Source organism: Podarcis tiliguerta, assembly GCF_965153285.1.
Source record: "Podarcis tiliguerta genome assembly, chromosome: 1".
In the NCBI taxonomy this organism is placed as follows: domain Eukaryota; kingdom Metazoa; phylum Chordata; class Lepidosauria; order Squamata; family Lacertidae; genus Podarcis; species Podarcis tiliguerta.
This window is the reverse complement of record NC_139534.1, coordinates 78100502-78124502: the sequence shown is the minus strand read 5'-3', so window position 1 is coordinate 78124502 and position 24001 is coordinate 78100502. Positions and strand designations below refer to the sequence as shown.

Below are 24001 nucleotides of genomic sequence, written 5' to 3'. Positions count from 1 at the left end.
GGAGCTGCACAATATATTGAAGTGTCTGGCCAAAAGCTGAAAAAAAAATGAAGTAGGAGGTTAGAGAGAAAAATATATTCCCTGGCTGATTCTTTCCAGTGAAGCTTTCATTAAGTCAAAGTATATTGCTAATGGATACTGTTCCATTCAGCCTTTTGTAGTAAGGTGGTGTCACTAGAATTTGGTGGTGGTAGCAGAGCATTCAGGTTTTTCCCAAGCTGCATCTCCCTGGGAATTGCTGAAAAGGGTGGAGTTGCAAAATAGTACCTGCTACCTGCCTTGTTACCTTTGGGGCCTTGCTATACATTGTGTTAAAAATGTGATTAGCAGTTTTGTCATTTTTTAAGAAATAAAATGAAATACTAGGAATGTGGGAAGGGGGGGAGTGTCAGTTTGGCATCAATTTCTGGAAGTTTAGGCCATTCCTCCCCAGCCATGATCCCATTTTCTCCACTCCTATTGTTGGACGCAGCATGGTGTAGTGGTTTGATTGTTGGATTTGGACCTGGAGGGCCAGAGTTCAAATCCCCACACAATTATGAAGCTCACTGGGTAACTATGGACCAGTCTCTATCTCTTGGTCTAATCTATGCCACAGAGTTGTTGTGAGGATAAAATCTGAGTGTGGGGGAATAACCACGCATGTGCCTGGAGAAAAGGTAGGCTATAAATTGAATTAAAACAAAATAAGCATGATCTTAAGTTTGTGGAAGGATCACAGTACAGTAATAGAGAACATTATTGCATGCAGAAACTTCTGTCCCAGGCATCTCCAGGTAAAAAGGTAAAGGACCCCTGGACGGTTAAGTCCAGTAAAAGGTGACTATGGGGTTGTGGTGCTCATCTCGCTTTCAGGCTGAGGGAGCCAGTGTTTGTCCACAGACAGCCTTCCGGGTCATGTGGCCAGCATGATGAAACCACTTTTGGCTCAATGGAACAGAGTGACAGAAAACAGAGTGCATGGAAACGCCATTTACCTTCCCACCGCAGCGGCACCTACTTGCACAGGTGTGCTTTCGAACTGGTAGGTTGGCAGGAGCTGGGACAGAGCAACAGGAGCTTACTCCGTCATGGGGATTTGAACCACCAACCTTCAAATTGGCACGCCCAAGAAACTCAGTGGCTTAGACCACAGTGCCACCTGCATTTAGAACCACTCTTGGTTGTCAAACTGACTACAGAGAGAGGATGAACATATGACCTGGGCAGTTTGACTTTTCTCTTGAGCCTCAAGCTGTAAACAAACATTTGGAGGAAAGGGGCAAGGCAATATTTTAGGTTTAATGAGGGACCACATTCTCCTTACCTCACTAGGTCAATTGGTTGGTACTTATAAAAGACTCCATAACTTGCCCATTCCTCACACAGGAGCTGTAAAAGAAATTTAAAATTAAAACTAAAACTAAAACTGCAAGCAAGCAGTTCCTTCCTTGCTTCCACTACAGAGTTCACATTGTCCTCTGGTGTCACCATCTTGTGGGTTTATGTTCTTTAATCCACCAATACATATAATTTGCATTAAGTATTGAACATGAGTTTGATGGTTTGGCTCACTGACAGCTTCTTGTATTAATCTACAAGAGAACTAACAGACAGATATAAAGGTGCTGGGGGGCGGAGGGCGGGAGGCAAGAGCGGCCTTGATGTATGATTTGTAGCAATGTACATACTAGAAAGGCTCTTAATAGATCTGGAGGATGTTTGTTCTTTGAGTTATTAGTGTGGGTTAAGACGAAAGAACCTGGCTCATAGTCTCTGAACTAATATTATGCACTATATGAAGGATGCACACTGAACCTAAGAGTAGGACAAAATGATCCTTCTTTATTATTCTTTCCTTCTTTTTTTTACCACGATGTTAGCCAAATCAAATAAAGACCACTATTAGTATAAACCCATAAAATTAGAGAAAACTGAGCTGGCCATTTTCTTTCTTTCTTTCTTTCTTTCTTTCTTTCTTTCTTTCTTTCTTTCTTTCTTTAAAAGATCGATTATTCTTGTCACTGTGTAATGACAGGGAGAAAAATAACAATATTTGTGCTTGGTGCGTTATTGTTGATTGCTGCAATTCTGCCCCACCCTCAATTTTGTTCAACACCCCTTTAAATGATGGCTATTGATTTTGATTTGTGCAAGTTTGTTGGATTACAGCCAGTGAGTTTTAATATTCCACAGAGGTATGCATTTCACTACCAAACACTACCTCCCTGAATTTACATCCAAACTCCTCAGGACACAGGGATAAGTCTGGAGGTCAGTTGGGCCAAAGCTATGGCAGTAGAATGTGCAAACACAACCCTATCATGTTGCGGTAGAGGTGAGACTCTGGAGATCTCGCCACTACAGCATTTATGAAAATCAGAGAACCATCATGAATTTGTTATGCTTGGCATGCAGTTAATCTCAGTTCTTAAATTAAACTTCTGAAATAACCAAATACTCCAAATGTCAAGGAAAGTGTTTCAGTTACTTCTGTGTGTTTGTAACACTTTTTTCATTTCGGACTTTTGGACTGACCACTTGATTCATAGTTCATAATTGAAGGTTTTATATTGCAATCTGCAGAGTGAAAAATTGCAGCTGAATGAGGAGGCAATGAGGCCTCCTTGCTCAGTAGTGTGGGGAAATGGCCCGAATGGAAGAGATGTTCCACCACATCTGTCTATGCAAGCGGACACTTAGCGGAGCGATGCTTTTCTTCCCAATTGCTGGGTGGCAGATAAAGGAGTTGCATTTGGTATAGGAAACCTTATGCAGGCTTATTGGAAGTAGCAATGCTGACTTGGACACATCAGAGCAACTTCCTGACTATACCTTTTACAACGTGGAGCAACAGTACATTTTAATTTCTGTTCTTAAATCAAAGTGCACCGAGGGTGAATACCAACACGGATATTTAAGGTCACAGAGTTCGTCTGGATTTACACCACTGTGGGGTATGTGCAAAATCTCATAAGGGCCGACAAGAGCAAAGAGCGTTAATAAACAGATGCAAATGTGTCTAGAGCTTGACGCTACATCTGATTAAACTCTCAATTATTTATTATGGAATCACAAAATGGATTAAAAATGTTGGGAAGCCAACATTTTCCACCTTTTGAGATGCTGTTCAACTACTGGGGGAGGCCAGTATGTTCTGGCCTTCAGCTTAAAAGAGGCTTTGAACCCTGACTGGAGCCAAGTAATAACAAAGATACCAGGGATCTTCGCAAGACTGAGATTTCCTCTGAGCGGAATGATCTAATCTGAAGCTCAGTTATGTAAATTGCTGCTCATCCATCAGCATTTTTTTTAAAAAATAAACCATAACCCAAATTTAGCCAAAGTTTTGATTCCTAAAATGCTTTGCATGTTCACTCATGCTGTTTGGAAGGCACTACCATATTCCTCTCATGTTATGTGCTCTTAAACAGCTGCGTGGCAAGCCTCTTTGGCTGCATTCACACATAACATTAAACCAAAGACAACACAAGCTTGGCAGTAAAAATACAACAATGGTAAATTAAATAGCTAAAAATGTGGTGTCCTTTCAGGGCACCCAGAATCAGCTGCCTAAAGCAACAGCATCATTCCACAGAGAGGCCAGGGCCGTTAAAGCAGGAAGAGTATGTGCCTGTTAAATTTGGCATGTTTCTCTTTTAAATACTTGAGAGAATATGGTGATCATCTGTTTCTTAATATTTTAAAGGCACAGATTCTACATTTCTGCACATGTGTGCCCTTCACATTTAACCAGAAGTGTGAATATGTGGCACACAGGTGACTCACACCTGAGGATAAAATTGAGCATGTGAAGCGACCTTCTGTGGTAAGGATAGTTCACTCTGTGTATTATTAAAGAAACTCTCTTTGCTGCCGTTTTGTTTCATGTGTCGGCAATGAGCCCAGGCACCGAAAATAGGCCAGAGGATGCAGGCCTAAGCCCTACCGGAAAAAGAAGTGAAGATGGCATTGGGAAGAGGCATGCATCAAATCCTTGGCCAGGTAGTACATTCTTCTCTCTGACTGAATGTCCAGATAGCACAAAGTGACAACTGGCGTGCTCAGATAATAGCATCTCCTTCATGAGAATCCCTCTGCTATTTATGCAGGGAAGAGAAAGTGGCAATGGAACAGAGGAATCACAACAATACCTTCCTCTGTCTGAAGGAGCAGCAGTTCAGTTATATTTAGCTTTCAGATGAATAACGCAGCAGTTAGCAATGAGAAATTGCTTATTTTGTGAAAATGTCCCCTACATAAATGGAATTCTGAAATTAGCAAGAACCACCCTAAAACTGCAACTGGAAAATTATACGGCATGTGCCCTTAAAGGGGTAACATTTCCTATGACATTTGGGACAATTGGCAGGGCTTGCTCAAGCGATTTTGCAACATTAGATGGAGTAAGATTTTGTCATTTGTTCTCACCCCAACCCTTTGAGTATCATCATGTTCAATGCCTGAATAGCAAAAGACCACACTTTTAAAATAGATTGTTAGCAATCTAGTACAACTATGTTTTTTCATTACATTACTCAAGGTAGCACATGCCACTTAAAAACTGAATAACATATAATGTCTGGTATTATTAGACACATGTACTTGCTAAAGTTATTGAAAGTTACAATTGGTGGAACGTGAAGTGTACACATTGCTTTCTGGCTTCCTTTCGGCTAACAAACAAGAGCATAGGAAACAACCAACACCAACAAAAAGGTTACTCAGGAATGGGGAACAGGTCAGCAATGGAATCTGTCTCAGAATCAGAGTTTCATGGGAACTAAGAACCTTGTTTTCAGCCTGATATCCTAAGGATATTTATTCTGATATCTCACTCATTTCTCTTTACATTTGAAAGGCTGTTAACATCCTTGTTCTATGAAGACTTATTGCGAAATAATTTTAACGAGACTTGCTTGCAATAAAATCTGCACAAAAATTGCAGCTCTAACAGTCTGCTTAGAAAAGGCTGTGGTGTCTCTCACACACGCAGAAACCATCTGCCACAATGTCCCTGCTGCTGCAACATTCCCACCCTGACTGTGATTCTGGAATATGCTTCCAGAATACTGTTCTCTCTCATTTGCTACCCCAACCAAGCAATCAGTTAGGTGGGTTGGCTGGGCCCGAAACTTGACATGTATCCATATGATCCATACTTCAAGAGGTGACCCATAAAGCTGACACTCTGAGAGGTGAGTCCTCAAGTACCAACTTACTTTTCTGTCATTGTGCTCAACGTGTTCACCTTCATAATCCCCCTTTTTTAAAAAGAAAAGAAAAGAGATATTATGCAACAAATCAAAAATGACATGTGTTCTTTTTTTTCTTGTATACATGCAAGACCAGTAATTATGACAGAGAAAGACACGACTTCCGAATTAGCAAATCATGTCCTAGGCAAGCCTTTGCTAATCTCATGTCATCCATTTTTTTCAGAGAAAAGGGAGGTGTTCAAAACATCTAGAGGACACCAGGTTGGCAAGGGCTAAGGCCCTCCCTTTGCAGACTGGGCAACTGTTCTAGGGGGAATAACATTTTTATTCATCTATTTTAAAAAGTATACCCCACTTTTCACCATGTAGAACTCAAAGCGGCTTACTACAATAAAAACACGCACAATTAAAAACATGAATCAAATCTCCAAAATTTGAAACCTCTAAAATTGAGAAACTCAAAAAAGAAGGGGAAAAAGAAGTAAAACATCTGAGAAGCATTCAGGTGCAAAGGGCTCCTGAAAGAACACAATATTGACCAGGCAACTAAACTAAAGAGGGATGGTGCCTATCTGACTTCTTGTGGGAGGGGATTTCATAGAACTGAACCCACAACACTGAAGGCATGTTCCCTTGTTGGCTTCTAGCCCACAGGGAACCACTAATAGTACGCCCACCACAACCTCAGTGACGGATCTGGGGTGCTCATGGTAAAGTGGTCCTTAAGGTATTCAAGGATTTGCACTCTAGTTCAAGAGCCTCTAACCTGGCCCAGTGGCAGACAGGAGGCTAGTGCAGCAGTGTCATGTGTTGGCAGTAGTCTGTTCCCATTACCAGTGTAGCAGCAGCATTCTGCATTGGCTGAAATTTCTAGACTAGACCGAAGGGCAGCCCCACATAGAGAGCACTGCAATTATCCTGTCTTGAGATTACCAATGCCTGAGCTACAGTGGTCAGGTTATCCCTATCCAGGAATCGGTATCCCTATCCAGGAATTTCTGTTGTTTGGGCCTGAGTTTTCCCACTGCATGCTGGAAGTGACTCACAAGAACAAGACGACTAAAGAATGCACCCTTTTAAGAGCATTTCCTTCCTTCATTTTTTAAAGTCACCTAATGACAGGTGTAACACAGCAATGCTGGCGATCACCACCTTAGTTTCTGTAGACAGGAGTGTCTACATTGTCAGTTGACACATGCATGAAAGTAAGCTGCTGCTTATGAGACCTCCTCCTACAGTAACTCCACAGAGTGTCTAGGCTGCTACAGGTTTCTCTGGCTTGGTTTGAAAAAGCCACGAAACAGCAGTCACAAGGTGAACTGGTACAGGAAAAGGGGGGCAGTAGCAATATAAGGTGATTCTTTTTTAAGTTCAGAAAGGAATGAAAGAATAGGACCAGAGGCAGATTTCCACATTAATAATAAAAAATATTTATACCCAAAGCTTTGAAATGCATTCCTTTTTAATATAAGCTGGACAACCTAAAGTAGGGATCCAGGTACAGCCCCAGGATCACTGAGAAGCAGGTCTCAGTCTTCTTTGGGATTGTATTAATTTGACTTTAGTGTTAATATTTAAACTGTTTAAACATATTGCTGGGTAAACACATCACATCCACACATAATAAACACATGTTGTGGTTGTTATTGTTATTATTACCATCATCATCATCTTCAAGCACCCAAAGTAATTAATTATATTGTGAAATATGAGTATACAATCTGCAGCCTTTAGATAGTTGATAATGATGCAGCAACAGGGTGGCCACTCCCGGATGCATGTAAATATGATTTAATATGTAGCCTGTGTTTCAAGTCATATATAAGCAATCCACCTTTACAACAGAAGCTGCCCATTGAGAGCATGTGTTGCATTTATTAGGAGTATGTCAAGGAGATTTAGATCAGGAAACCAGCTACATGGTGCCACGGATATAAATATGTATCAGCAATCCCAGTGTCCTTGGCAGAAGAAGGTCAAAAGCATGGTTATTTGCTGAGCAGGTCATTTGCTGAGTCATTTTTATGGCTGATTCATATACAGCTAAAGAAAGTTATTATTTGTGTTACAACACCCGTAAAAAGTTGGCCTGAAGAAATTACTAAAATGTAATATGGAAGCAGAGTGGGGAGGATGCTGGGCTCATGAAAGGCTGAAGATGTTTAGGATAGTGTCATTCATACCTAACATGTTAAGGATTCTTGGTATCAGCTTCTAGAAACATAAAATATATTCCAAGACCACTTACATCATGCAAGGGATATGCAGCACTGTAAACGCCATTGGCAAGCAGACTGGTGATCCCTGGAAAAACAACAGAGGATATCTATTTATGCTTCCAAGTCTGAATTCCCTCACATAAACCCACTTTTCAGTTCTGGAGATTTCTCTCTCAAAACATCAGCAATTTTGTTAGAGAATGAATCGGCATCCATTAATTTGCCTTCACAGATTTTTGAATGTATAGATTATTAAACATGATTTGTTCTAAGAAACGGAAAGCCGTGGAGAATCAGAGGAAGTCATACGCTGCGGAGTCAAGAGTTTAGTCATTGCAATAAATTACACAACCTGAAGCTTCAAGTTGGATTTGAAAAGCAAGCCCATAGGTTTGGAAGTAGCAAAAGGCGAGGTTATCAGAAAGAGGAGAGTTCAGTGGGGCTGACCACCAGGGGTGTCAATAATAGCCATCCCTCCCACTCTCTTACACATACATCCACAGAAAAGAGTTTTAAAAATCAGATTTAAGCTTGATTAGAGAAGCTGTTTGGAAAGCCTTTGGAAAGACCTTGGTATTATACTTACCATATTTACCACATTTTCGTCTTTTATTTAAAAGGGTAGTTTCCTTCTTTCTTCCCTCTCCTTGCCCTGTTTACACATTTGTCTATTAGTTGTATGATTGAGCAGTTACAATGTTTGTGCGATGGGGACTCAGAGGGAAGTATATTATTTCTTCAGGGGAATCATCTTTAAAATTTGAAATTGAATAAGAGAGTATATATCAGGCGCTCCTGGAAGTATAGCTGGGATTTTGCAATGGGTGAAGAATGCGCTTAGAAATTTTAGCTTGCCACAGAATTCCAGCAACTGCTTACTTACAGACTCTTGGAGACTGCAGTATTTGATTGCTGGATGTGTTTTTCATTACAGCTGCTGGCATTAATATAGCTGCTTCCAAATACGGGATACCTGACAGACTTTGAAAGGGTCATGTTACCTCAGAAAACATGCATGCTGATTCTGATACCCTATCTACAATGGCTTGGATCTAGTCAGCAAAACCAATATTAAAAAGCAATATGAAAACAGCAGCGTGGATATTGACATGATAACAAGGCATTGGACAGGAATATGAAAACATACAGTGTGATGTATTCTGTGAGGGGAAATATTTTCAGTTTCGCACCCCTAGGTTCATTAAGTCCATTTTTTACTCTCAGAGTTATTTCACTGATAGGATACTTTACAACAAGAAGAAATACTAATGCCACAGTCTACAAAAGTTATTTGTTGCCTCTTGCAACAAACATTTCATCCAATTCTGCATTGCTACTTAAACCTTCTGCAAACTATTTAGAGCATTCGTGCTCAATAACATGGAACCTGGGATACCCTGAACCAATTTACTTCAAAGACTAAAGCATGGAATTCACTTGAGGGTGAATTTGTTGTATTTGTTGTACAAAGAGTAACATACACATACACATGAATTTATCAGCAGTGAAACCGCAATGGAAGTTAATTTCTTTGGCTAAGCAAGTCTTTTGCTATTGTTTGTTTAGAGTACTTAAAAGAGTGAAGGTGTAGGTGAATGCCTGACCATAAGAAAAATTATAATCAAGTTTTATTGCCTAAGCACTGCTGGCACATTGTTATGTTTATGGCTGTAGATGGCAAATGAAGGGCTGAGTCTATTAAATGCCAAAGACCATCTGTGCAGTTGTTACTAAAAGCTCCCAGTTCATCAGAAGCTTCGATCATGCTCTGAAGAAGAAAGAAAATGCCAACACTGCTCATTTGTCTAGCATCATTAATTATTTGCACAATGGCTCCCTGCCCCTCCCAGCGCCCACAGGAAACAAATCAGTAAGTGTTTCTGTTAAGCATTAAAGGGTTGGGAACAACAAGCCCACACCTTGACAAAAGATTTGACAAAATGTCAATGGATGACCTACTCAAGTGGCAGACTTAGAGTGGAAAATCTATTGCTGCAACCCCACAATAAATCACTTAATTTAAGTGATTTTTCCTGGTTCGACAAGCCCCCACCCTACACTGACGCTGCTAGTCAATCCATTCAAATGAGGATCACATAGGAATATAGGAAGCTGCCTTATACTGAATCAGACCATTGGTCAGCTACATCTACCACTGTCTATGCTGCCTGGCAGTGGCTCTCCAAGATTCTCTTGCAGCCCTAAATGGAGATGTCAGGGACTCAACATTGAATCTTCTGCATGCAAAGCTGATGTTCTACTATTAGGCTAGGGCCTTTCCTCACTGGGGGGCTCTTATGTTTCTAACCGGAATGAAGGTTCCGAGGATGAAATCTGCTGAAAAGTGCTCTGGGTGTCAGTCACCTGAAAACTGAGAAATGTGGAAGTGTCTTGTCAGATTTGGGCGTTAGTGACATCTTGGAAATTCATTTCAGATTGGCTGTTGATCCTAACCAACTTCACACTTTGATATACTGTTAGGATTATATAAAATGCAGTCCCAGGCGGCATTACATCACTTTACATCATTTGAAGAAAGTGCCCAACCATTATTTTTTAATCAAGCTGTGCACACTGGTGTTCCCCACCCCCACATCCACTTCTGATGGAAGGAATATATAATTTATCAGACCACTTTCTCTGTTAATGTAGTCATGATTGTTAGGCCACTTTGTGACCACAACGGCAAATTGATTTGTAAATGCTATGATCAGACACAGGTAAAGGAAATGATTTCTTGAAACCTGATTTCTCCTGAAAGAAAAAATCACACTTACTTTCTTAAAGCAACACACAAGCTTTTAAGCAAGGGTTGATTCCATGAATATTTCTGGTTGGTTACAAAATCAACCAGTTTGATTACTGTTGTTGTATAAAGCATACCACCAATGCATCAAACTCTACAGTTTCCTCTAACACAGTGCCAAGACTCAGGCATATGTCTGTATATTCCAATACAGGCTGTAAGGTATTTCCTCCAACAAGTTTCTCAATAACATATCACTGAAGGAAGAACCTCCATAAAAAACCCCCCACATTATAGTGTCTTAAAGGCACAGCAGAAGCCACTCAACTTGCATTCTGATTTGATTTGTACTTTGTAAGTTGCCTTGATAGGGCTTTTAAAAGCAAAAAAAGCAGGGCATAAATTATTTTATGAAATAAATAAAATACTTAACAAACAAATAAAGAAGTGCATGAGTGCTATGGGAAATGTTGATCAAATGGCCCAGTTTAAGCCAGGGATTGATAAATAATCAAAGCTTAGTCTTCCATTATTCGAAAGTTGTTTAATCAGTCTTTGTGCCAATATTTGCACATGCATAGCAGTAATCCGGTTTCCCATACTTGTTTTTAACACCCTGTGGGTGAATGGCTTGCCAGAATAGAAACTACAATAAATTTAAAAGGTTAGCTTTGATTAGAGTAGCACAGTGAGAGATGCACACAAAAGATAAAACCCTAAACACACTTACTAGGGAGTAAGTCATATTAAACACAGTAGGACTTACTTCCAAGTAAACATGCATAGGACAGTATTGCACATGTCTTGTTTTGAGACCTGGCAGAATTATATCCAAAGAGCATGGGAAATATGGCATGTATCCATAAAAAGTTGATGGCCTAAAAACAGAGAGATGCATAAACCATGTGAGTGTATGTAATATTTTGGTTTATCATATATGTATAGGTATAACAGCTGAGTCTCTCTCCACAAAATCAGTTTAAGCAGTTCATAATCTCTGCAAGTTAAAATTTCACACAGATCACTCTCGGTTACACGAACTATATTAGACAAGAGAATAAAAAAACTTGCAAACTCTTCAAACGTAAGTTTCAAATATTCTGGAATCTGTAAAATATGCTGCTCTGCAAGCTAAATAAACTTTCTTACCCATGCTATATTTGGCTTTGGTGCATGTAGTTCTTTTCAATATTTCATAAACCTACAAGGGGAAAAAATGGTTTTATAAACACCAGGTCACCTGTAGCCTTTGGGAAATTAGCAGTAAGATTTTGATTGCATACAGATCAAATTTAAGCACTGGCACGTTTAAGTTCTTGACACCATCATCTAATATTAAGAATTTGCAATTATTTCAGCACACAGGAATTAGTAGCTTTGTACCGTATGGGTAGAATTCAATAAGGTGAGCATTCCTTCTCCTTTCCCTGCTGGCTGCCCCAAATCTTTTCTAGGGAGTCTCCCAGCCCTCTGAAGCAGATTTGCTGAAGTTGCAGGATGCAAGGAGGGGTAGGAGTAGAGGAGAGGGAGGGAGGGAAGTCTTGCTATACAAGCAGAGATCCTTTCACTAATGGGCCATGGTAGGTGAATACCTCCCCATGTCTCTTGCTTTGAATGCCATTACTGACTCTTTGGTTGCTCCCCCCCCCCCCCAAGGTTGATAACCATACCTTCTCATATGTGTACATTCTGCTCCATGAGTTAAAAATCACTGCAAATGTCCACTTCTGGGTCACCACCCTATAAACTATAGCCATTGCAATCTATGCCAGATAGTTACCATACATATATTTTATTATTTCTATCGTATTACTTCTATTATTCAGGAGTTCCCTGAACAACAACGGTTCACTCACAACTGCCATCTGCCCAACTGAGTTGCATGAGTCATCCATGTTTGTGGTTCCTTGACTTCCAAGGTGCAGGTTCAAGCCAATTAAAACATTCCAAAACAATAGGCTCTTTTCCCACTCCAATGAGCCCCAAAGTGGTGTACTTACCTTCAAGTCTAGGTATACATTTGGAATTATGCTGAAGTCATTCTTTCTGTTTTGCTAAGCACTGTTTTGTTTAAACACGTACCGTTTTAGCATTGTGGCCAAGTTTGCATTTTAGATAGATTTTTGTGTGTCAAAAATAGAAGTCATATAATTAGTGGATTGCAGCTGGATTATCACGCCATGGAAACAAACAATAAAGAACTATACTTACTAACTATTCTTCCTTTGCAAAAAAAACCCCCAAAAACAAAACAAACAAAAAACCCCTCGAAGGATAGTATTTCTGGCAGAATTGATACTTAAAGAGTTTTGTAAAATGAAAACTACAAAGGGTTATTTATATTTTATAAATGTTAACATTTTAAAATACAGATACAGAGAAAACAGCAGTAAGTGAATTTTGCTATTTATGGTGTTGATTGTCTTTTATATTTTTTATCTTGTCTTTTATATTTATTTGAAGCTTGGTATAAAATCAAGAGCCTTTTTTTCAACTCCAATCTTAAGTAGTTTCTGCATTCATTTGGTCATTTATTTAAGCCTTAAATTTTAAAGGGAGTTGTATGCTGCCCTTCAAAATACAATATTTGCAAGGTGGAAAATGTAGAAAGAAACAGTTTTACATTATATAGAATTAATGAATTCTGACAAGCATCTCACCAGAGGATTGTTCTTAAAAGATGCTCCACATATTAGCAACTTCGGTTCAGTTATTTAAAACAAAATTAGGGCTAATGGCTTGTATCCAAGTCTAGTCCGACACAGAGTAGACCCATGGAGATTAATGGAACCTACTGATTGAGGGTTATTAATTGCAATGGTTTTAGTCTGAGTAGGAGTAGCATATATTACCCACGTCCCCAATTAAAGTGGCAATAGATAAACGTTGTTAACAGTTTACTTTTCTCTTTGCAAATAATAGAAAGGAAAGAAGGCAGCATGAGAAAGGCTAGTTAAGTCTATATGGGAGAAAAGGACAAGTACTGGATTACTGAAGGAGCAACAGGAAGTGAAAGATGACGTCAGCATACTAAAAATGTTGACGTTATGATATATGATATATGAGAGTGCTGGATTATTGAGGACTGATTAAGGAAAGGAGGGAGATGGAAGGGATCCATAGAGGAAGTATTTAAAAAGCCTTTATACAGACCCTTTCATCCTATAACATCTGACAAGACAAGAGGACCAACCACAAACTGGATGCTATTCATTAGTGACTCATTAAAGGGCATGGGAGTGCCCCTTGAGGTTACAAAAAAAGTCCCACCATTATAAATTCTACAGTTTATAAAAATGACACTTCCTGAGCTAATAACAGAAAACCTGGTGTACATGATCAAGCTGATCCACTAAAAACTGTCACAGCAATGCAAGTTTAAAGGTGCTGAAAATCAGCACATTGATATTTTTTACTCCAATTTCAAAACGTATTTCTTTCCAGTTTTCCAAAAGTGACTGATGCATTTTATTCAGGCTTGCTGGGGCATGTGATCCTTCAATGGTTTGGTGAACTTCTGAGCAGCCATTTTCTTATTTCATTCAAGTCTATGACAACTTCTGGTACAATAAGGTGATGCGTGCATAGATCAATTTTTGAAGTTACTTTTTTTGGCCAGGAATACAATGACCGTGGAGGGAACCATATTGCAGATGCTATGTGCAATGTCTATTCTAATATAACATGGGCACGTTTGGAAACGAGAAACTCCTGTGGGCACAACACAAATTGAGATGGGGAAGATACAGTGATGGGGACCAACAAAGATGTCTCATATACTCTTGATCCTGCATGTTTTATCTCCATCAAGAACCTCAGATTCTAAGGCAATTCTAAATGCCTAGCAACATGCCCGCTGGTGGAGATCTTAACACAGCAAAGAACGAAAGCTTTTCTCCTGATCATGAGCACCTCCAAATCCATTGCACATCATTGCTGATCATGGGTCACGTCTGCTAAGGCATCTGCCTTAGCTTCCAGCTTCCTTGATTTGTGGAGCCAACATGTGTTGGCCTTAACTCATGACTTTAAACCAGCAGGGTTTTAAAAAATAAATAAATCACTGAACAGTTATTCCTCTCTCATAGAGCTTCTTCACTATGCTAATAGTCCACTCAAGAGTAGACAAGAGCAGCTGGAAATTGGAGCATTCTCTTGCTTCTGAGAAATGGGGAAGACAACAAAGGACCCTTCTTCCATGTTTAAGTTTGCTATGGAACGTCACCCGTCACCACTGCAAAATCATGAAGTCCTGGGAGGTAAGAAAATATTCCCCTCAGTTGTCAGATGAGGAGCTGAGAAGAAAGGACTTTTAAATGAGAAAACTAAATGAATGTTTCTGAACTGTCTGTCACGCAGTGCTAGGGATGGGAGTGAGTAAGTATTGACCTATTTAGTTAATATTATAAGAGAGCTTAGAAATGAATGCTGGATGACAACTTTAGGGAAGAAGGAAAACAAGGGACTAAAAAGGGGGAGGGCTGGACAATTGCTGTCCCCTGCTGAAGAGAATGTCTTTACATAAGCGCATAAAAAAATATACGCTTCAGTTACAGTTATGTATTGTTTATTGATAAATGCAAAAGGAAGCACAGAAAATGTTATCTCTTTCCCACGGATTTTTTCTATGGTTGTCTTTCCACTTGATGAGAGTAAACACGTTCTGGAAAGAAAGGCATGGTTCTACTCATCCTCAGCCCTTATTTGTCAGCAGTGCATAACTAGGCCTGGGTATGGGTGATTTCTTCCTATTTCAATGGATCAGTGGCTCACAGCTGATTTTAATGGATCAGTGGTTCACATGGTTGTCCAGTGTTCACTGAATTTTTCTGATTTCAAATTCAAAAAGAGAGCTGTTGTCTGGGGCCACTCTGGAACATGTGTTTGTGGTGGGGAATCTCTTTGTTGTGAATATGCCCAAGAGCCAGCTCACAGGTATTCTATGTTACATTGTGTGTGTGTGTGTGTGTGTGTAGGGGGGGGGGAATTTATGAAATGTTTTAGGAGCACTTGTTGCCATTATTTTCTCTTCCTATATTTCACAGTAATTCTATACAGAGGACAGGAATCAAATTCAGGATGACCTGGCTTGAGATTCATACAACACTGCCACTGACATTTCTGTGACATGGAGATGACTCATATGATAGGGGGAAGTGAGCTCCACTAGGAAGAAAAAAAGAAAGCACTGTTTTAAGTTACTGTACATCTTTATTAGCATTTGAATGTTTTTAAATACCCATTTTTAAGAAGGATTTTGATTTTGCATTTTAAAAACTGCTTACAGGCTTTCTTACAAATCAAGTAGCATATAATTTTTGTTAAATAAAATAAATAAATAAATAAATAAGAAATTAACTGGGAGGAAGCTCTATTGAATTCAAGCCCTATTGGACTCTTTTCTGAGTAGACATAGTTAGGGTTGGTTTGTAAACTGGGAATACAATATTTTTTATAACGTAAGCATTATAACATAAGTATTATATATATTGTAATACTTACAATGGTACTTCTGGTCTTGCTGTCAAAAAAGGAATCTCTGTCAGAGAGGTCAAATCTGTCAAAACATTGAAAGGGGGGGGGGTGATTAAATGTATAATATGGATTTCAAACAAGTCAACTTTATTTTCTGGCTGTGTGTGTCTTTCAAAGGGTTATATTGAAAGAAGAGATGGCACATCTAAATGTTGACTCTTTATTTCTCTGAATTTCCCTGAAAAAGGACCAGTAGCATCTTAAATGTGTTGGAATAATAAATATCTCCTATGCATTGCTTTTTTGCTTCCAGTTCCAGATCTTTAGACAGCAGCCATTCCTCTTTAGAAATCTCAGAAGCCCCCAAATATTCTGTAGCCAAACTGAATGTGCACTCTGATGGGAAGAATAATAAACTCTGTTTCCTAGACAATGTGTAGCACCTGTTGCTGCTCTTGCAATATTAAAGTAGCTGTCTGTTGATTTCATATACTTCTATCTGCAAATCTCTTTCTGTCCCCCTTCACACAAAATAAATGGTGCAGTAAGCACACAATGGGTACAGTACAAGTGCGTCTCTACAAAACAAAAGGCACATTCGTTACTCTGCAGAGAATCACTATCTATCCTATAATGATAGCTAAAATCTGCACTAATTGTCACCCAGAGATCCCAAGGACACACATTTCTTATACAGTGGTATATGAATGCTTCGGGTTACAAACTCCGCTAACCCAGAAGTAGCTGCTCCTGGTTGCGAACTTTGCCCCAGAATGCGAACAGAAATCATGCGCCAGAGGCACGCACACAGCGGGAGACCCCACTAGCGAAAGCGCACCTCAGGATAAGAACGGTTTCAGCTTAAGAACGGACGTCCAGAACGAATTAAGTTTGTAACCAGAGGTACCACTGTACTTTTACAGTTTCCCAGCTATGAGGATGGGGTCCCTAAGACAGCAAAAGCTTCTCTCTTATCTCCTGCTTAATCTACATTTGGAGCAAATCCATACAGCCATACTTAGCATGTGATAGCCGCAGGGGAAAAGAGCTATGTTGACCACCACTCAACAACGTGGAAAGCTGGTCATCTGCAGCTTCCGGTCATACAGTTAGGATTCCTAAGCATTACTTCTTACTTCACTGCATTACCACTGGCAACCAAAGAAGCTCTTCATGTGCAGACAGTACATGATAGTTTTTTAAAGTTTTGATCACATTGAAAACTGATTTTTAGCCCTGGAGTGTGCTGATTAGCCCGATTCACTGAAGTATGCTGTTTTATTTGCCACAGTGGGTGGTACCAATGGGGAACCTTAAAGGACACGAGAGACCTTGGTTTGTACTGCTATGTGTCAGGAAAAGGATTGTTGCTTGCACAGCAGAACATTCTCCCGCTTTCCTGTCCCTTGCATCTCCTAAATCTGTTCTGGGGTTCCCCAACAGATTTGGAGGGGGAGTGCAAGGTATGTGAGGAGTCGGAGTCCCGTTGTGCAAGTAGAAATCCTTGCACTGACAGGACTTGTTAGTTGAATTACCGCCCCAACGCATTCCATCTCATGCCTGCTTTGGGCAAACACTGAGCATTTAACAGACTGGTTTCTCTCTCCCCTTGATTATACTTTGCTCCTGGCAAACATGAAGACTGAAACACAGGATGGCCACTCTATTGTTTGGGCTGCTTTGGCATGCAAGTGACATAACCCAATTGTTTTTAGCTTTCGGATGAGAACAATTATAGCTATATGAGCTGTCTTTACTGATGTTGCTAACTTCGAAGGGGCACAAATATTTCTTTGTTTAAGACTTTCTTAGGGAAGCTGACTAAGACAAGGCTCTTCTTCATGTCGTACGAGATCTTGTTTATTTGGAAAAAATGATCATCTTAGTGCTAGTTGCATCTAAACACTGGCCTACGTATTTCTATTAATATTCTCATGATTTATCTTCAAGTTCTATTCCCAGAGGCCAAGTTTGCTGAAAATGACATTAAAGATGACGAACTTTGACTTACAAGTGTTGTTTCTCCCTGGAGAAGGGGTAGGAGAGGCGTTTCACTGTCTGATGTTTGTGTTCTGCCACTTTAGGTTGGATGGGCTCCGTTATTTTTTGAATTACGGAATTGATTTTTTTCAATAGGCCATGAGGTTGATGAATTTGATATACCTGAGGACCAAACAAACAAACAATCCATTATTTATTTCAAGTCATTGACAAAGGATACCAAGGCATCAAGAACAGAACATTCTTCAAAAGAAAATCAAAATCAAAATCTGTACAGTACAAGGGGCAATGAAAATTAGAAACAGGTGATAGGTACACCCTTTGCATGCCCTCTGCCAGTGGGAGAGTCTAGTTAGTGAAGTTCTGCTCTGGGGAACTCTGAATTGAACCCTGTTAATGTTTAAAATAATAATAGTATACAATAAATGATCCCAAATAAAGGATTAAGTAAATTAGAACAATTTATACATATTGCAGAATTTTTTTTATCGCCCATCCCCCTTTTTAGCAATGAGTATACATAGCTTAAGTTACGATATAATAGTACTTCCTGCTTTGGATCATGATGCTCCCATCTATTTTGGGAAAAGAACAATCCTACTTCTATGCAGTTGGACAAGATCTGATCCTTTCAACCCTACACCTCCATAATTTAACATTCTTCGGTATAATGGCAGGCTATTGTAAAATTTAGAAACATAATTAAAACAAGTAGCATGATAAATGGGAATGGATCAGCTCCTAATCTAAAACTGAAATCCCAAAGTTTAATTTTAGTTTTACTTGCAATAAATTACTATGTACTCTCAGGCTGTCTCCTGTTCCATTAGAGACGTTTCCCTGCAGAGTCTGCTTTCTGCACTTAGCATGTCATTAAATATTGATCCATTTCTCAGTTTTGCACCCTGAACAGGTACAGATACTTCCCCCAGAAGCTTCACATTCATCACATCCTCCTGTCATCTGGTGACAATGTGCTGTCACTTTCATAATGACAATTCAAAGATTCATTGGGAAGGTAGGACTAGGTCCAACCAATCCTTTCATGCTCGCCAAATGTTGGGCATAGACATGGGACTCTTCATATGCATAAATCTATATACGGAACCACGACCTTGTTGTGTTGTTGCTGGTGGTGACAGGCAGCGCTGGAGTGAAGGACACAGAACCCACCTTATTCGTATTTGCACTTTCACATCAAAGTGGGGGGGAAATCATACACAGAGAAAGGAACTCTTTCCCTGGGTCTTTTCTATCACCCAAGCGTTGCAGCTGCAATGTCCCACAGCATAGGGAGCAAGGCTTCTTGTCATAGACAAGAAGACATGGGATTCAATTACACTGCTGCAGCAAGACTTCTAGCACTGATGGCGCAGAAATGCCATTCACCTTGTGACTTGGCTACAAGGCTTCCCCTCAGAGGATATTTAGAACTTCACTCCTGTTGGGATCCATGCAGTTGTGTCTAACAGAGAACAATTTCTCTATAGGTCAGCAAGGTTACCCTACAAGAGGAGAAGCAATGGCATCTAAAAGGATACACAACCATTTTAGTTTTGCAGAGCAGATGTGCGCTGTTCATGTTAGGGTTGCCACCTAACCCTATTTTGGTTTACCTGATCATGCAGACTGTTTCTTTTCTTGGGAGAAGGGTATTTTTTGTTTGTTTCTTTTCTTTTCTTAAACAAAATGCCCCAAGTATGTGCAGAGTGCTGTTCCTTGATGAAGAGAATATTCCCTTGTTGGTTCTGAGGTTGTTTGGACATGCCATGGAACCTGGCATACTGTACTTGGTTATCAGTCTGCCCGTAAAAGGCTTTGGTGGCCTCATTAGTGTTGTGAGGCAGTCAAGGAAAACATAATAAGCAGTCTCTTGACTGAGTGTGGGAGGTCAGCTCTAGATGGGTGGATGTTAGCAATAGACTAAGGTGCAGCCATATGAAATGCAAACCTGGGCAAGCTGCTTGGGTGCGATTCATGGGAAAATGGATATAAATGTTAATAAGCAAACTGCAAAATGGTAGCAATTTCCCTACGTGCATTGCAAACCACACATTTTTATGTCACTGTGCACAGAATATGCATTCATACCCACAACTCACAGCATTACATTATAAATTGTATAGCAAATTATATTAAGTAGAAAGCTAATTTCTCCACTTCCTGTATTTTTTTAAAAAAACACTAAACCATAAATAACTGTTTTATGTTTCCTAGTATAAAATAATATTTAAACTAACCTTTTTTGTGGGCATCTTCAGTTTCATAAATTCTGCTTCCCGGCACAAAACATTCCAAGGTGCATGTATTTTTACAAATCCAAGCCCATGTATTTTTGTCTAAAAACATTTGGAGGGAGAGAAAGGGAAAACTTTTTATCAAATAACCTGAAACACAAATCTGCTCACTTTCACACAGGCCTGGAAGACCCTCCCCCCTCCCATGAGCTATTTTCCAAAAGCTAGTTTATTTGATATGTGGATGAAACTAATGACTACATTTCGCAGAAAACAACGGAGGGATGCGAGAGAGATAACTCTGATTCACGTAAGACATAAACAAGTGAACAATCATTTAAAGCATAAGCCAATATCCCATAAAAATAGTTTGTGAGCATAGCACTGATATTAAACAGCCCAGATTTAAGATTAAATAATAAAGACATTTTGTAAAGGAAGTGGAATCGGTTCACTTTCCACAGTGGCTAAAGTTTTCTTTACAAGGGCAAAAGGGTTTTAAAACTATAGTGGCCAAGAGAGGAAACACTTCAGCTATGTGATTTTTGGGAAGCTCTTTTGTATCTTGGGGGAAGTTGTAGAGCACCTGGTTGAATGCAGAAGGTCACAGGTTCAATTCCTGGCATCTCCCAGAGAGCTGCTGTCAGTCGGTGTAGTCAACACAGTGTTGGACAGACTGATGGTCTGAATCAGAATAAGGCTCAGTATAAGGCTCCCAATGTTCCTATCCCCTTTGGACAAGAACCAACACAGGGGTTGGGATGAATCTTTAGAACAGCTGTTGAGCCAAGACTATCCATTATTTCACATTTTCTCTTTTTAAAGGCTTGTTCTGCACCCAGCACAGTCCCTTCTGTAGCGAGTGTAGATGCTGAAAGGCTCAACGACACTGCCAAGTGCTGCCTGCTGCGCAAAGCAGATCACATCAGTGCAACTGACATGTTTAAGGCAGCAGTGCTTGATTCAAGGTCTGCTGCTGGCAATCTCTGAATGTAATTAGTCTCAAGAGGAAGGCACAATGATACCTGTTTTTAAATAGCAATATTTGAATCTGCACATATATTACGTTTCCTGGCGTGACCAATGTATTTGTCTCATCAGCAAATAAACAACAGAAGCTTTCATGGAAGTTAGTCCACATAATTGACAAACGATGTCAAGAACATTGCAGGAAACTTCAAAGGGCAGCTCTGTACAAAAAGCAATTCGAAGAATGGGTGTATACAGAGTTCCTCCCCCTACTTTTATCAGTTTTCTGTAAGAGGAATTTCAAGCCTTTCTCCATAAGTCTGAGGTTTACAATGATGCTTTAAAAAATAATAATCTAAAGTTTAGGTTTTATTGAATTTTATTTTAGAATAATTATATATATTTAAGGGGCTAATAAAGTAGCATATACATTTAAACTACTGTGTTCTATGAACGCATTTCCTCCATCACTGTATCTACCAAGAAAAGCATTTTCTACTGTGTTTCTGTTTCTTCCACACTTGTTGCAGACACAAGAGTCCCACCCAAAAAAGGAAGAAGAAATCCTTGCTATATCTACCAGGTAAAGATTGAAATGGAAAGTGGCAATGCACTAGAAACACTGGGTTAAAATTCATTACTCATTTACTTCACAGCAATCCAATTCACTGAATAGCTGATAAACAGAAATGTGTTTTCTCTTTATTGTGCCATCTATTCCTGGTCTTGTCTATAGGATGATTGCTTTAATGTCTGATTGATTGCCTAGCATAAATCTGGGTGTTTAAAAGTCTGCTCCTCTGCAATGTTAGTTTTTTCTTGCATTAAGTAGCTGTTGGATCAGGCAATACTACAGATCTGAATTTTAGTTTTAAAATTGTTTTCCAGTCTAGTAAGTAATCTACAACCAGTTTGTGAACACCAGCTCAGAGGCGAAGAGCATCTCCTCTCAGCCTTTTGTTTCACCGCTGTTGCTGCTGTACTAGTTTGCACAGGCACAAAAGCCTGTTTTCATCCTGCCGTCCTATGCACCTGCTTACTAGAAATACATTACTCAAGGGACATAAATAGCTGCCAATCTCCAATATGGCAGAGCTTCAAAAACATGTATTAGCTTACTTCACAGAGCAGAATTTAATCAACTTAATATATGCCTTCCTTGAAACAAGCTTTTACTTTTAACCAATATTAAAGTCAGCAGTAAGGCTTCAGGGAACTCTCAATGACAGCCAATCAAATGACTGCAAGCCTCCATTTTGCCCTATTTCTAGAACTGATCTCTCTCATCTACAAACACTTGCTTATTTTTGATATTATATGTGGATGGATAGCAATATGTGCAGCTGCAGCACAATCACCATATGTGTCTACTCAGAAGTAAGCTCCATTTGAGCTTAGCAGGACTTACTCTCAAGTAAATGGGTATAGAACCACAAGCTTAGGCCGCAATCCTGTGGCCTCCAGATGTTATTTAACAACAATTTACATCATCTCTGACTACTCCACAAGGCTAGCTGGTACTGGTGGGAGTTGGAGTCCTATACCTCTGGAGAATATACCCACTTGGCTGGGAGTAAAGTTCCCTCAAAGTCAGTGTGACCTACTTCAGAGTAGACATGCATAGAATTCTGCTGCCAGTCAGAATGCATGGAATTCTGTTGCCTTGAAATACTACTATTACTGTAAACACTGTATTTGGTACAAATGATAAACTGAAGTGAAGAATACTGTCTGTCCAGGAACATGTTAATGTGCCTCTTTCAGCAAAACTGCACAACAATATCCAGACATGTATCATAGTTATACTCTGGGGATTACAGAGAGTAATGGTGTATCAAACAAACCTTTAATATCATCTTTAAATTTGTTTGATATAGACTGTATATATATAATTTATTTAGTCTGCCTATATCATTATTGGCCTCATTAATTTTCAGTAGAAGATTCAGCACCACTAAGGTTCAGCACCTCCTCCCAATTTATTCCTCTTCGAAAGTGGTTTCATTATTTATTTTTTGGCTTTGAGCTTACCTCTTCCATTGCAAGGTGGCCAAGGGGGTTGTTTGAGCTCCGCCACTCACCAACCCAGCACATACTCTGCAGCATTCCTAGCTGCCCACACTTCCTGGTATGAACAATCCCCATGGAGATGTTACCTTATGAAGTCTTCTCCTGGGTTTTGCTTAAACTGTGGGCACTTGGGAAGGCTGCAGAGTGCAGACCACTGTTCAGATGATTTGTAGAAGCTAAGGGACACTCACAAGCATCCCTCAGCCACTTAAAAGTAAGGTAAGTGCAAAAAAAGAGACCCCTAAAGGTCATTCATTACTGAGATTTTATCTCCCCTCTGATCATTTTCAAATGCCATTTCTTTTCCCATCAACTTATGGGCACTGGTGGGGGAGGGGGAACACAGGAGAAATTTTGGGCAAAGTGAATATGATTGTCTTGATGGAAACAAATTTTATTAGAACGTGTTGCTAACTTTGAAGGTTGTTTAACACATAATACCAGATTACAGACTGCATGCTCTCTCCCCTACTCCTTACTCCTCCATGCTCCAGTTCACTTAGTTATTTCTAATTTAGTTTAAGCCATAGTTTGCTGCTGCATCCAAACTGGCAAACTATGGCTTATTCATGGCATCCAAACCAAAACTGGAAATTACATTCAAATCAAGGGCAAACCATAACTTGATGATTTGGATGTACAGTAACTGGAACTTGAGTAAGTAATATTAAAAGACCTTATACTGTGTAACTGAATTGACCATGGCTGAATGGCATCTCCAACATTTAAATTAGACATATGACTCCTAAAGCCTGATTAATTTAAATACTGACAATGTCATTCAACCTTCACCAACTTTCTCTGTGTGGGTGAAAATGTCCATCAATCCAGACATATTTGACTTCAAACAGTAAAACAAACCATTGAATGATAAGTTGTTGTCTGCTTTAGATTCAACTAACCATTTTTCTACCTTGTGTTCGGTAGACAGTACATCAGTCACTAATTACAAGTTTATTCATGGCAGTCTAAACCTGTTTCACTCTCCAAAAAAGAATGGTCTGGTATGTCTAAACTATAGTGATACCTTGGGGTACATACGCTACAGGTTACAGACTTTCTAACCCAGAAATAGTACCTCAGGTT

The 24001-nt window shown here is 39.6% G+C and overlaps 1 protein-coding gene across 5 annotated transcripts in view; it reads right to left on the bottom strand.

Annotated features, from left to right (window-relative positions):
- ANO1 (anoctamin 1) overlaps positions 1 to 24001 on the bottom strand; it is a 141958-nt gene that overhangs the window by 42997 nt on the left and 74960 nt on the right. For 3 of the 5 annotated variants that reach the window (XM_083427603.1, XM_083427602.1, XM_083427605.1), the window contains exons 4-11: positions 19880 to 19978; positions 17650 to 17801; positions 15666 to 15720; positions 11313 to 11364; positions 8004 to 8069; positions 7447 to 7502; positions 5202 to 5243; positions 1307 to 1371 (exon numbers count right to left, since the gene is read on the bottom strand). In XM_083427603.1, coding sequence (XP_083283729.1) covers positions 1307 to 1371; positions 5202 to 5243; positions 7447 to 7502; positions 8004 to 8069; positions 11313 to 11364; positions 15666 to 15720; positions 17650 to 17801; positions 19880 to 19978 — 587 coding nt within the window. The remainder of the gene's footprint in view (positions 1 to 1306; positions 1372 to 5201; positions 5244 to 7446; positions 7503 to 8003; positions 8070 to 11312; positions 11365 to 15665; positions 15721 to 17649; positions 17802 to 19879; positions 19979 to 24001) is intronic. The other 2 variants (XM_083427604.1, XM_083427606.1) reach the window with 1 other exon arrangement.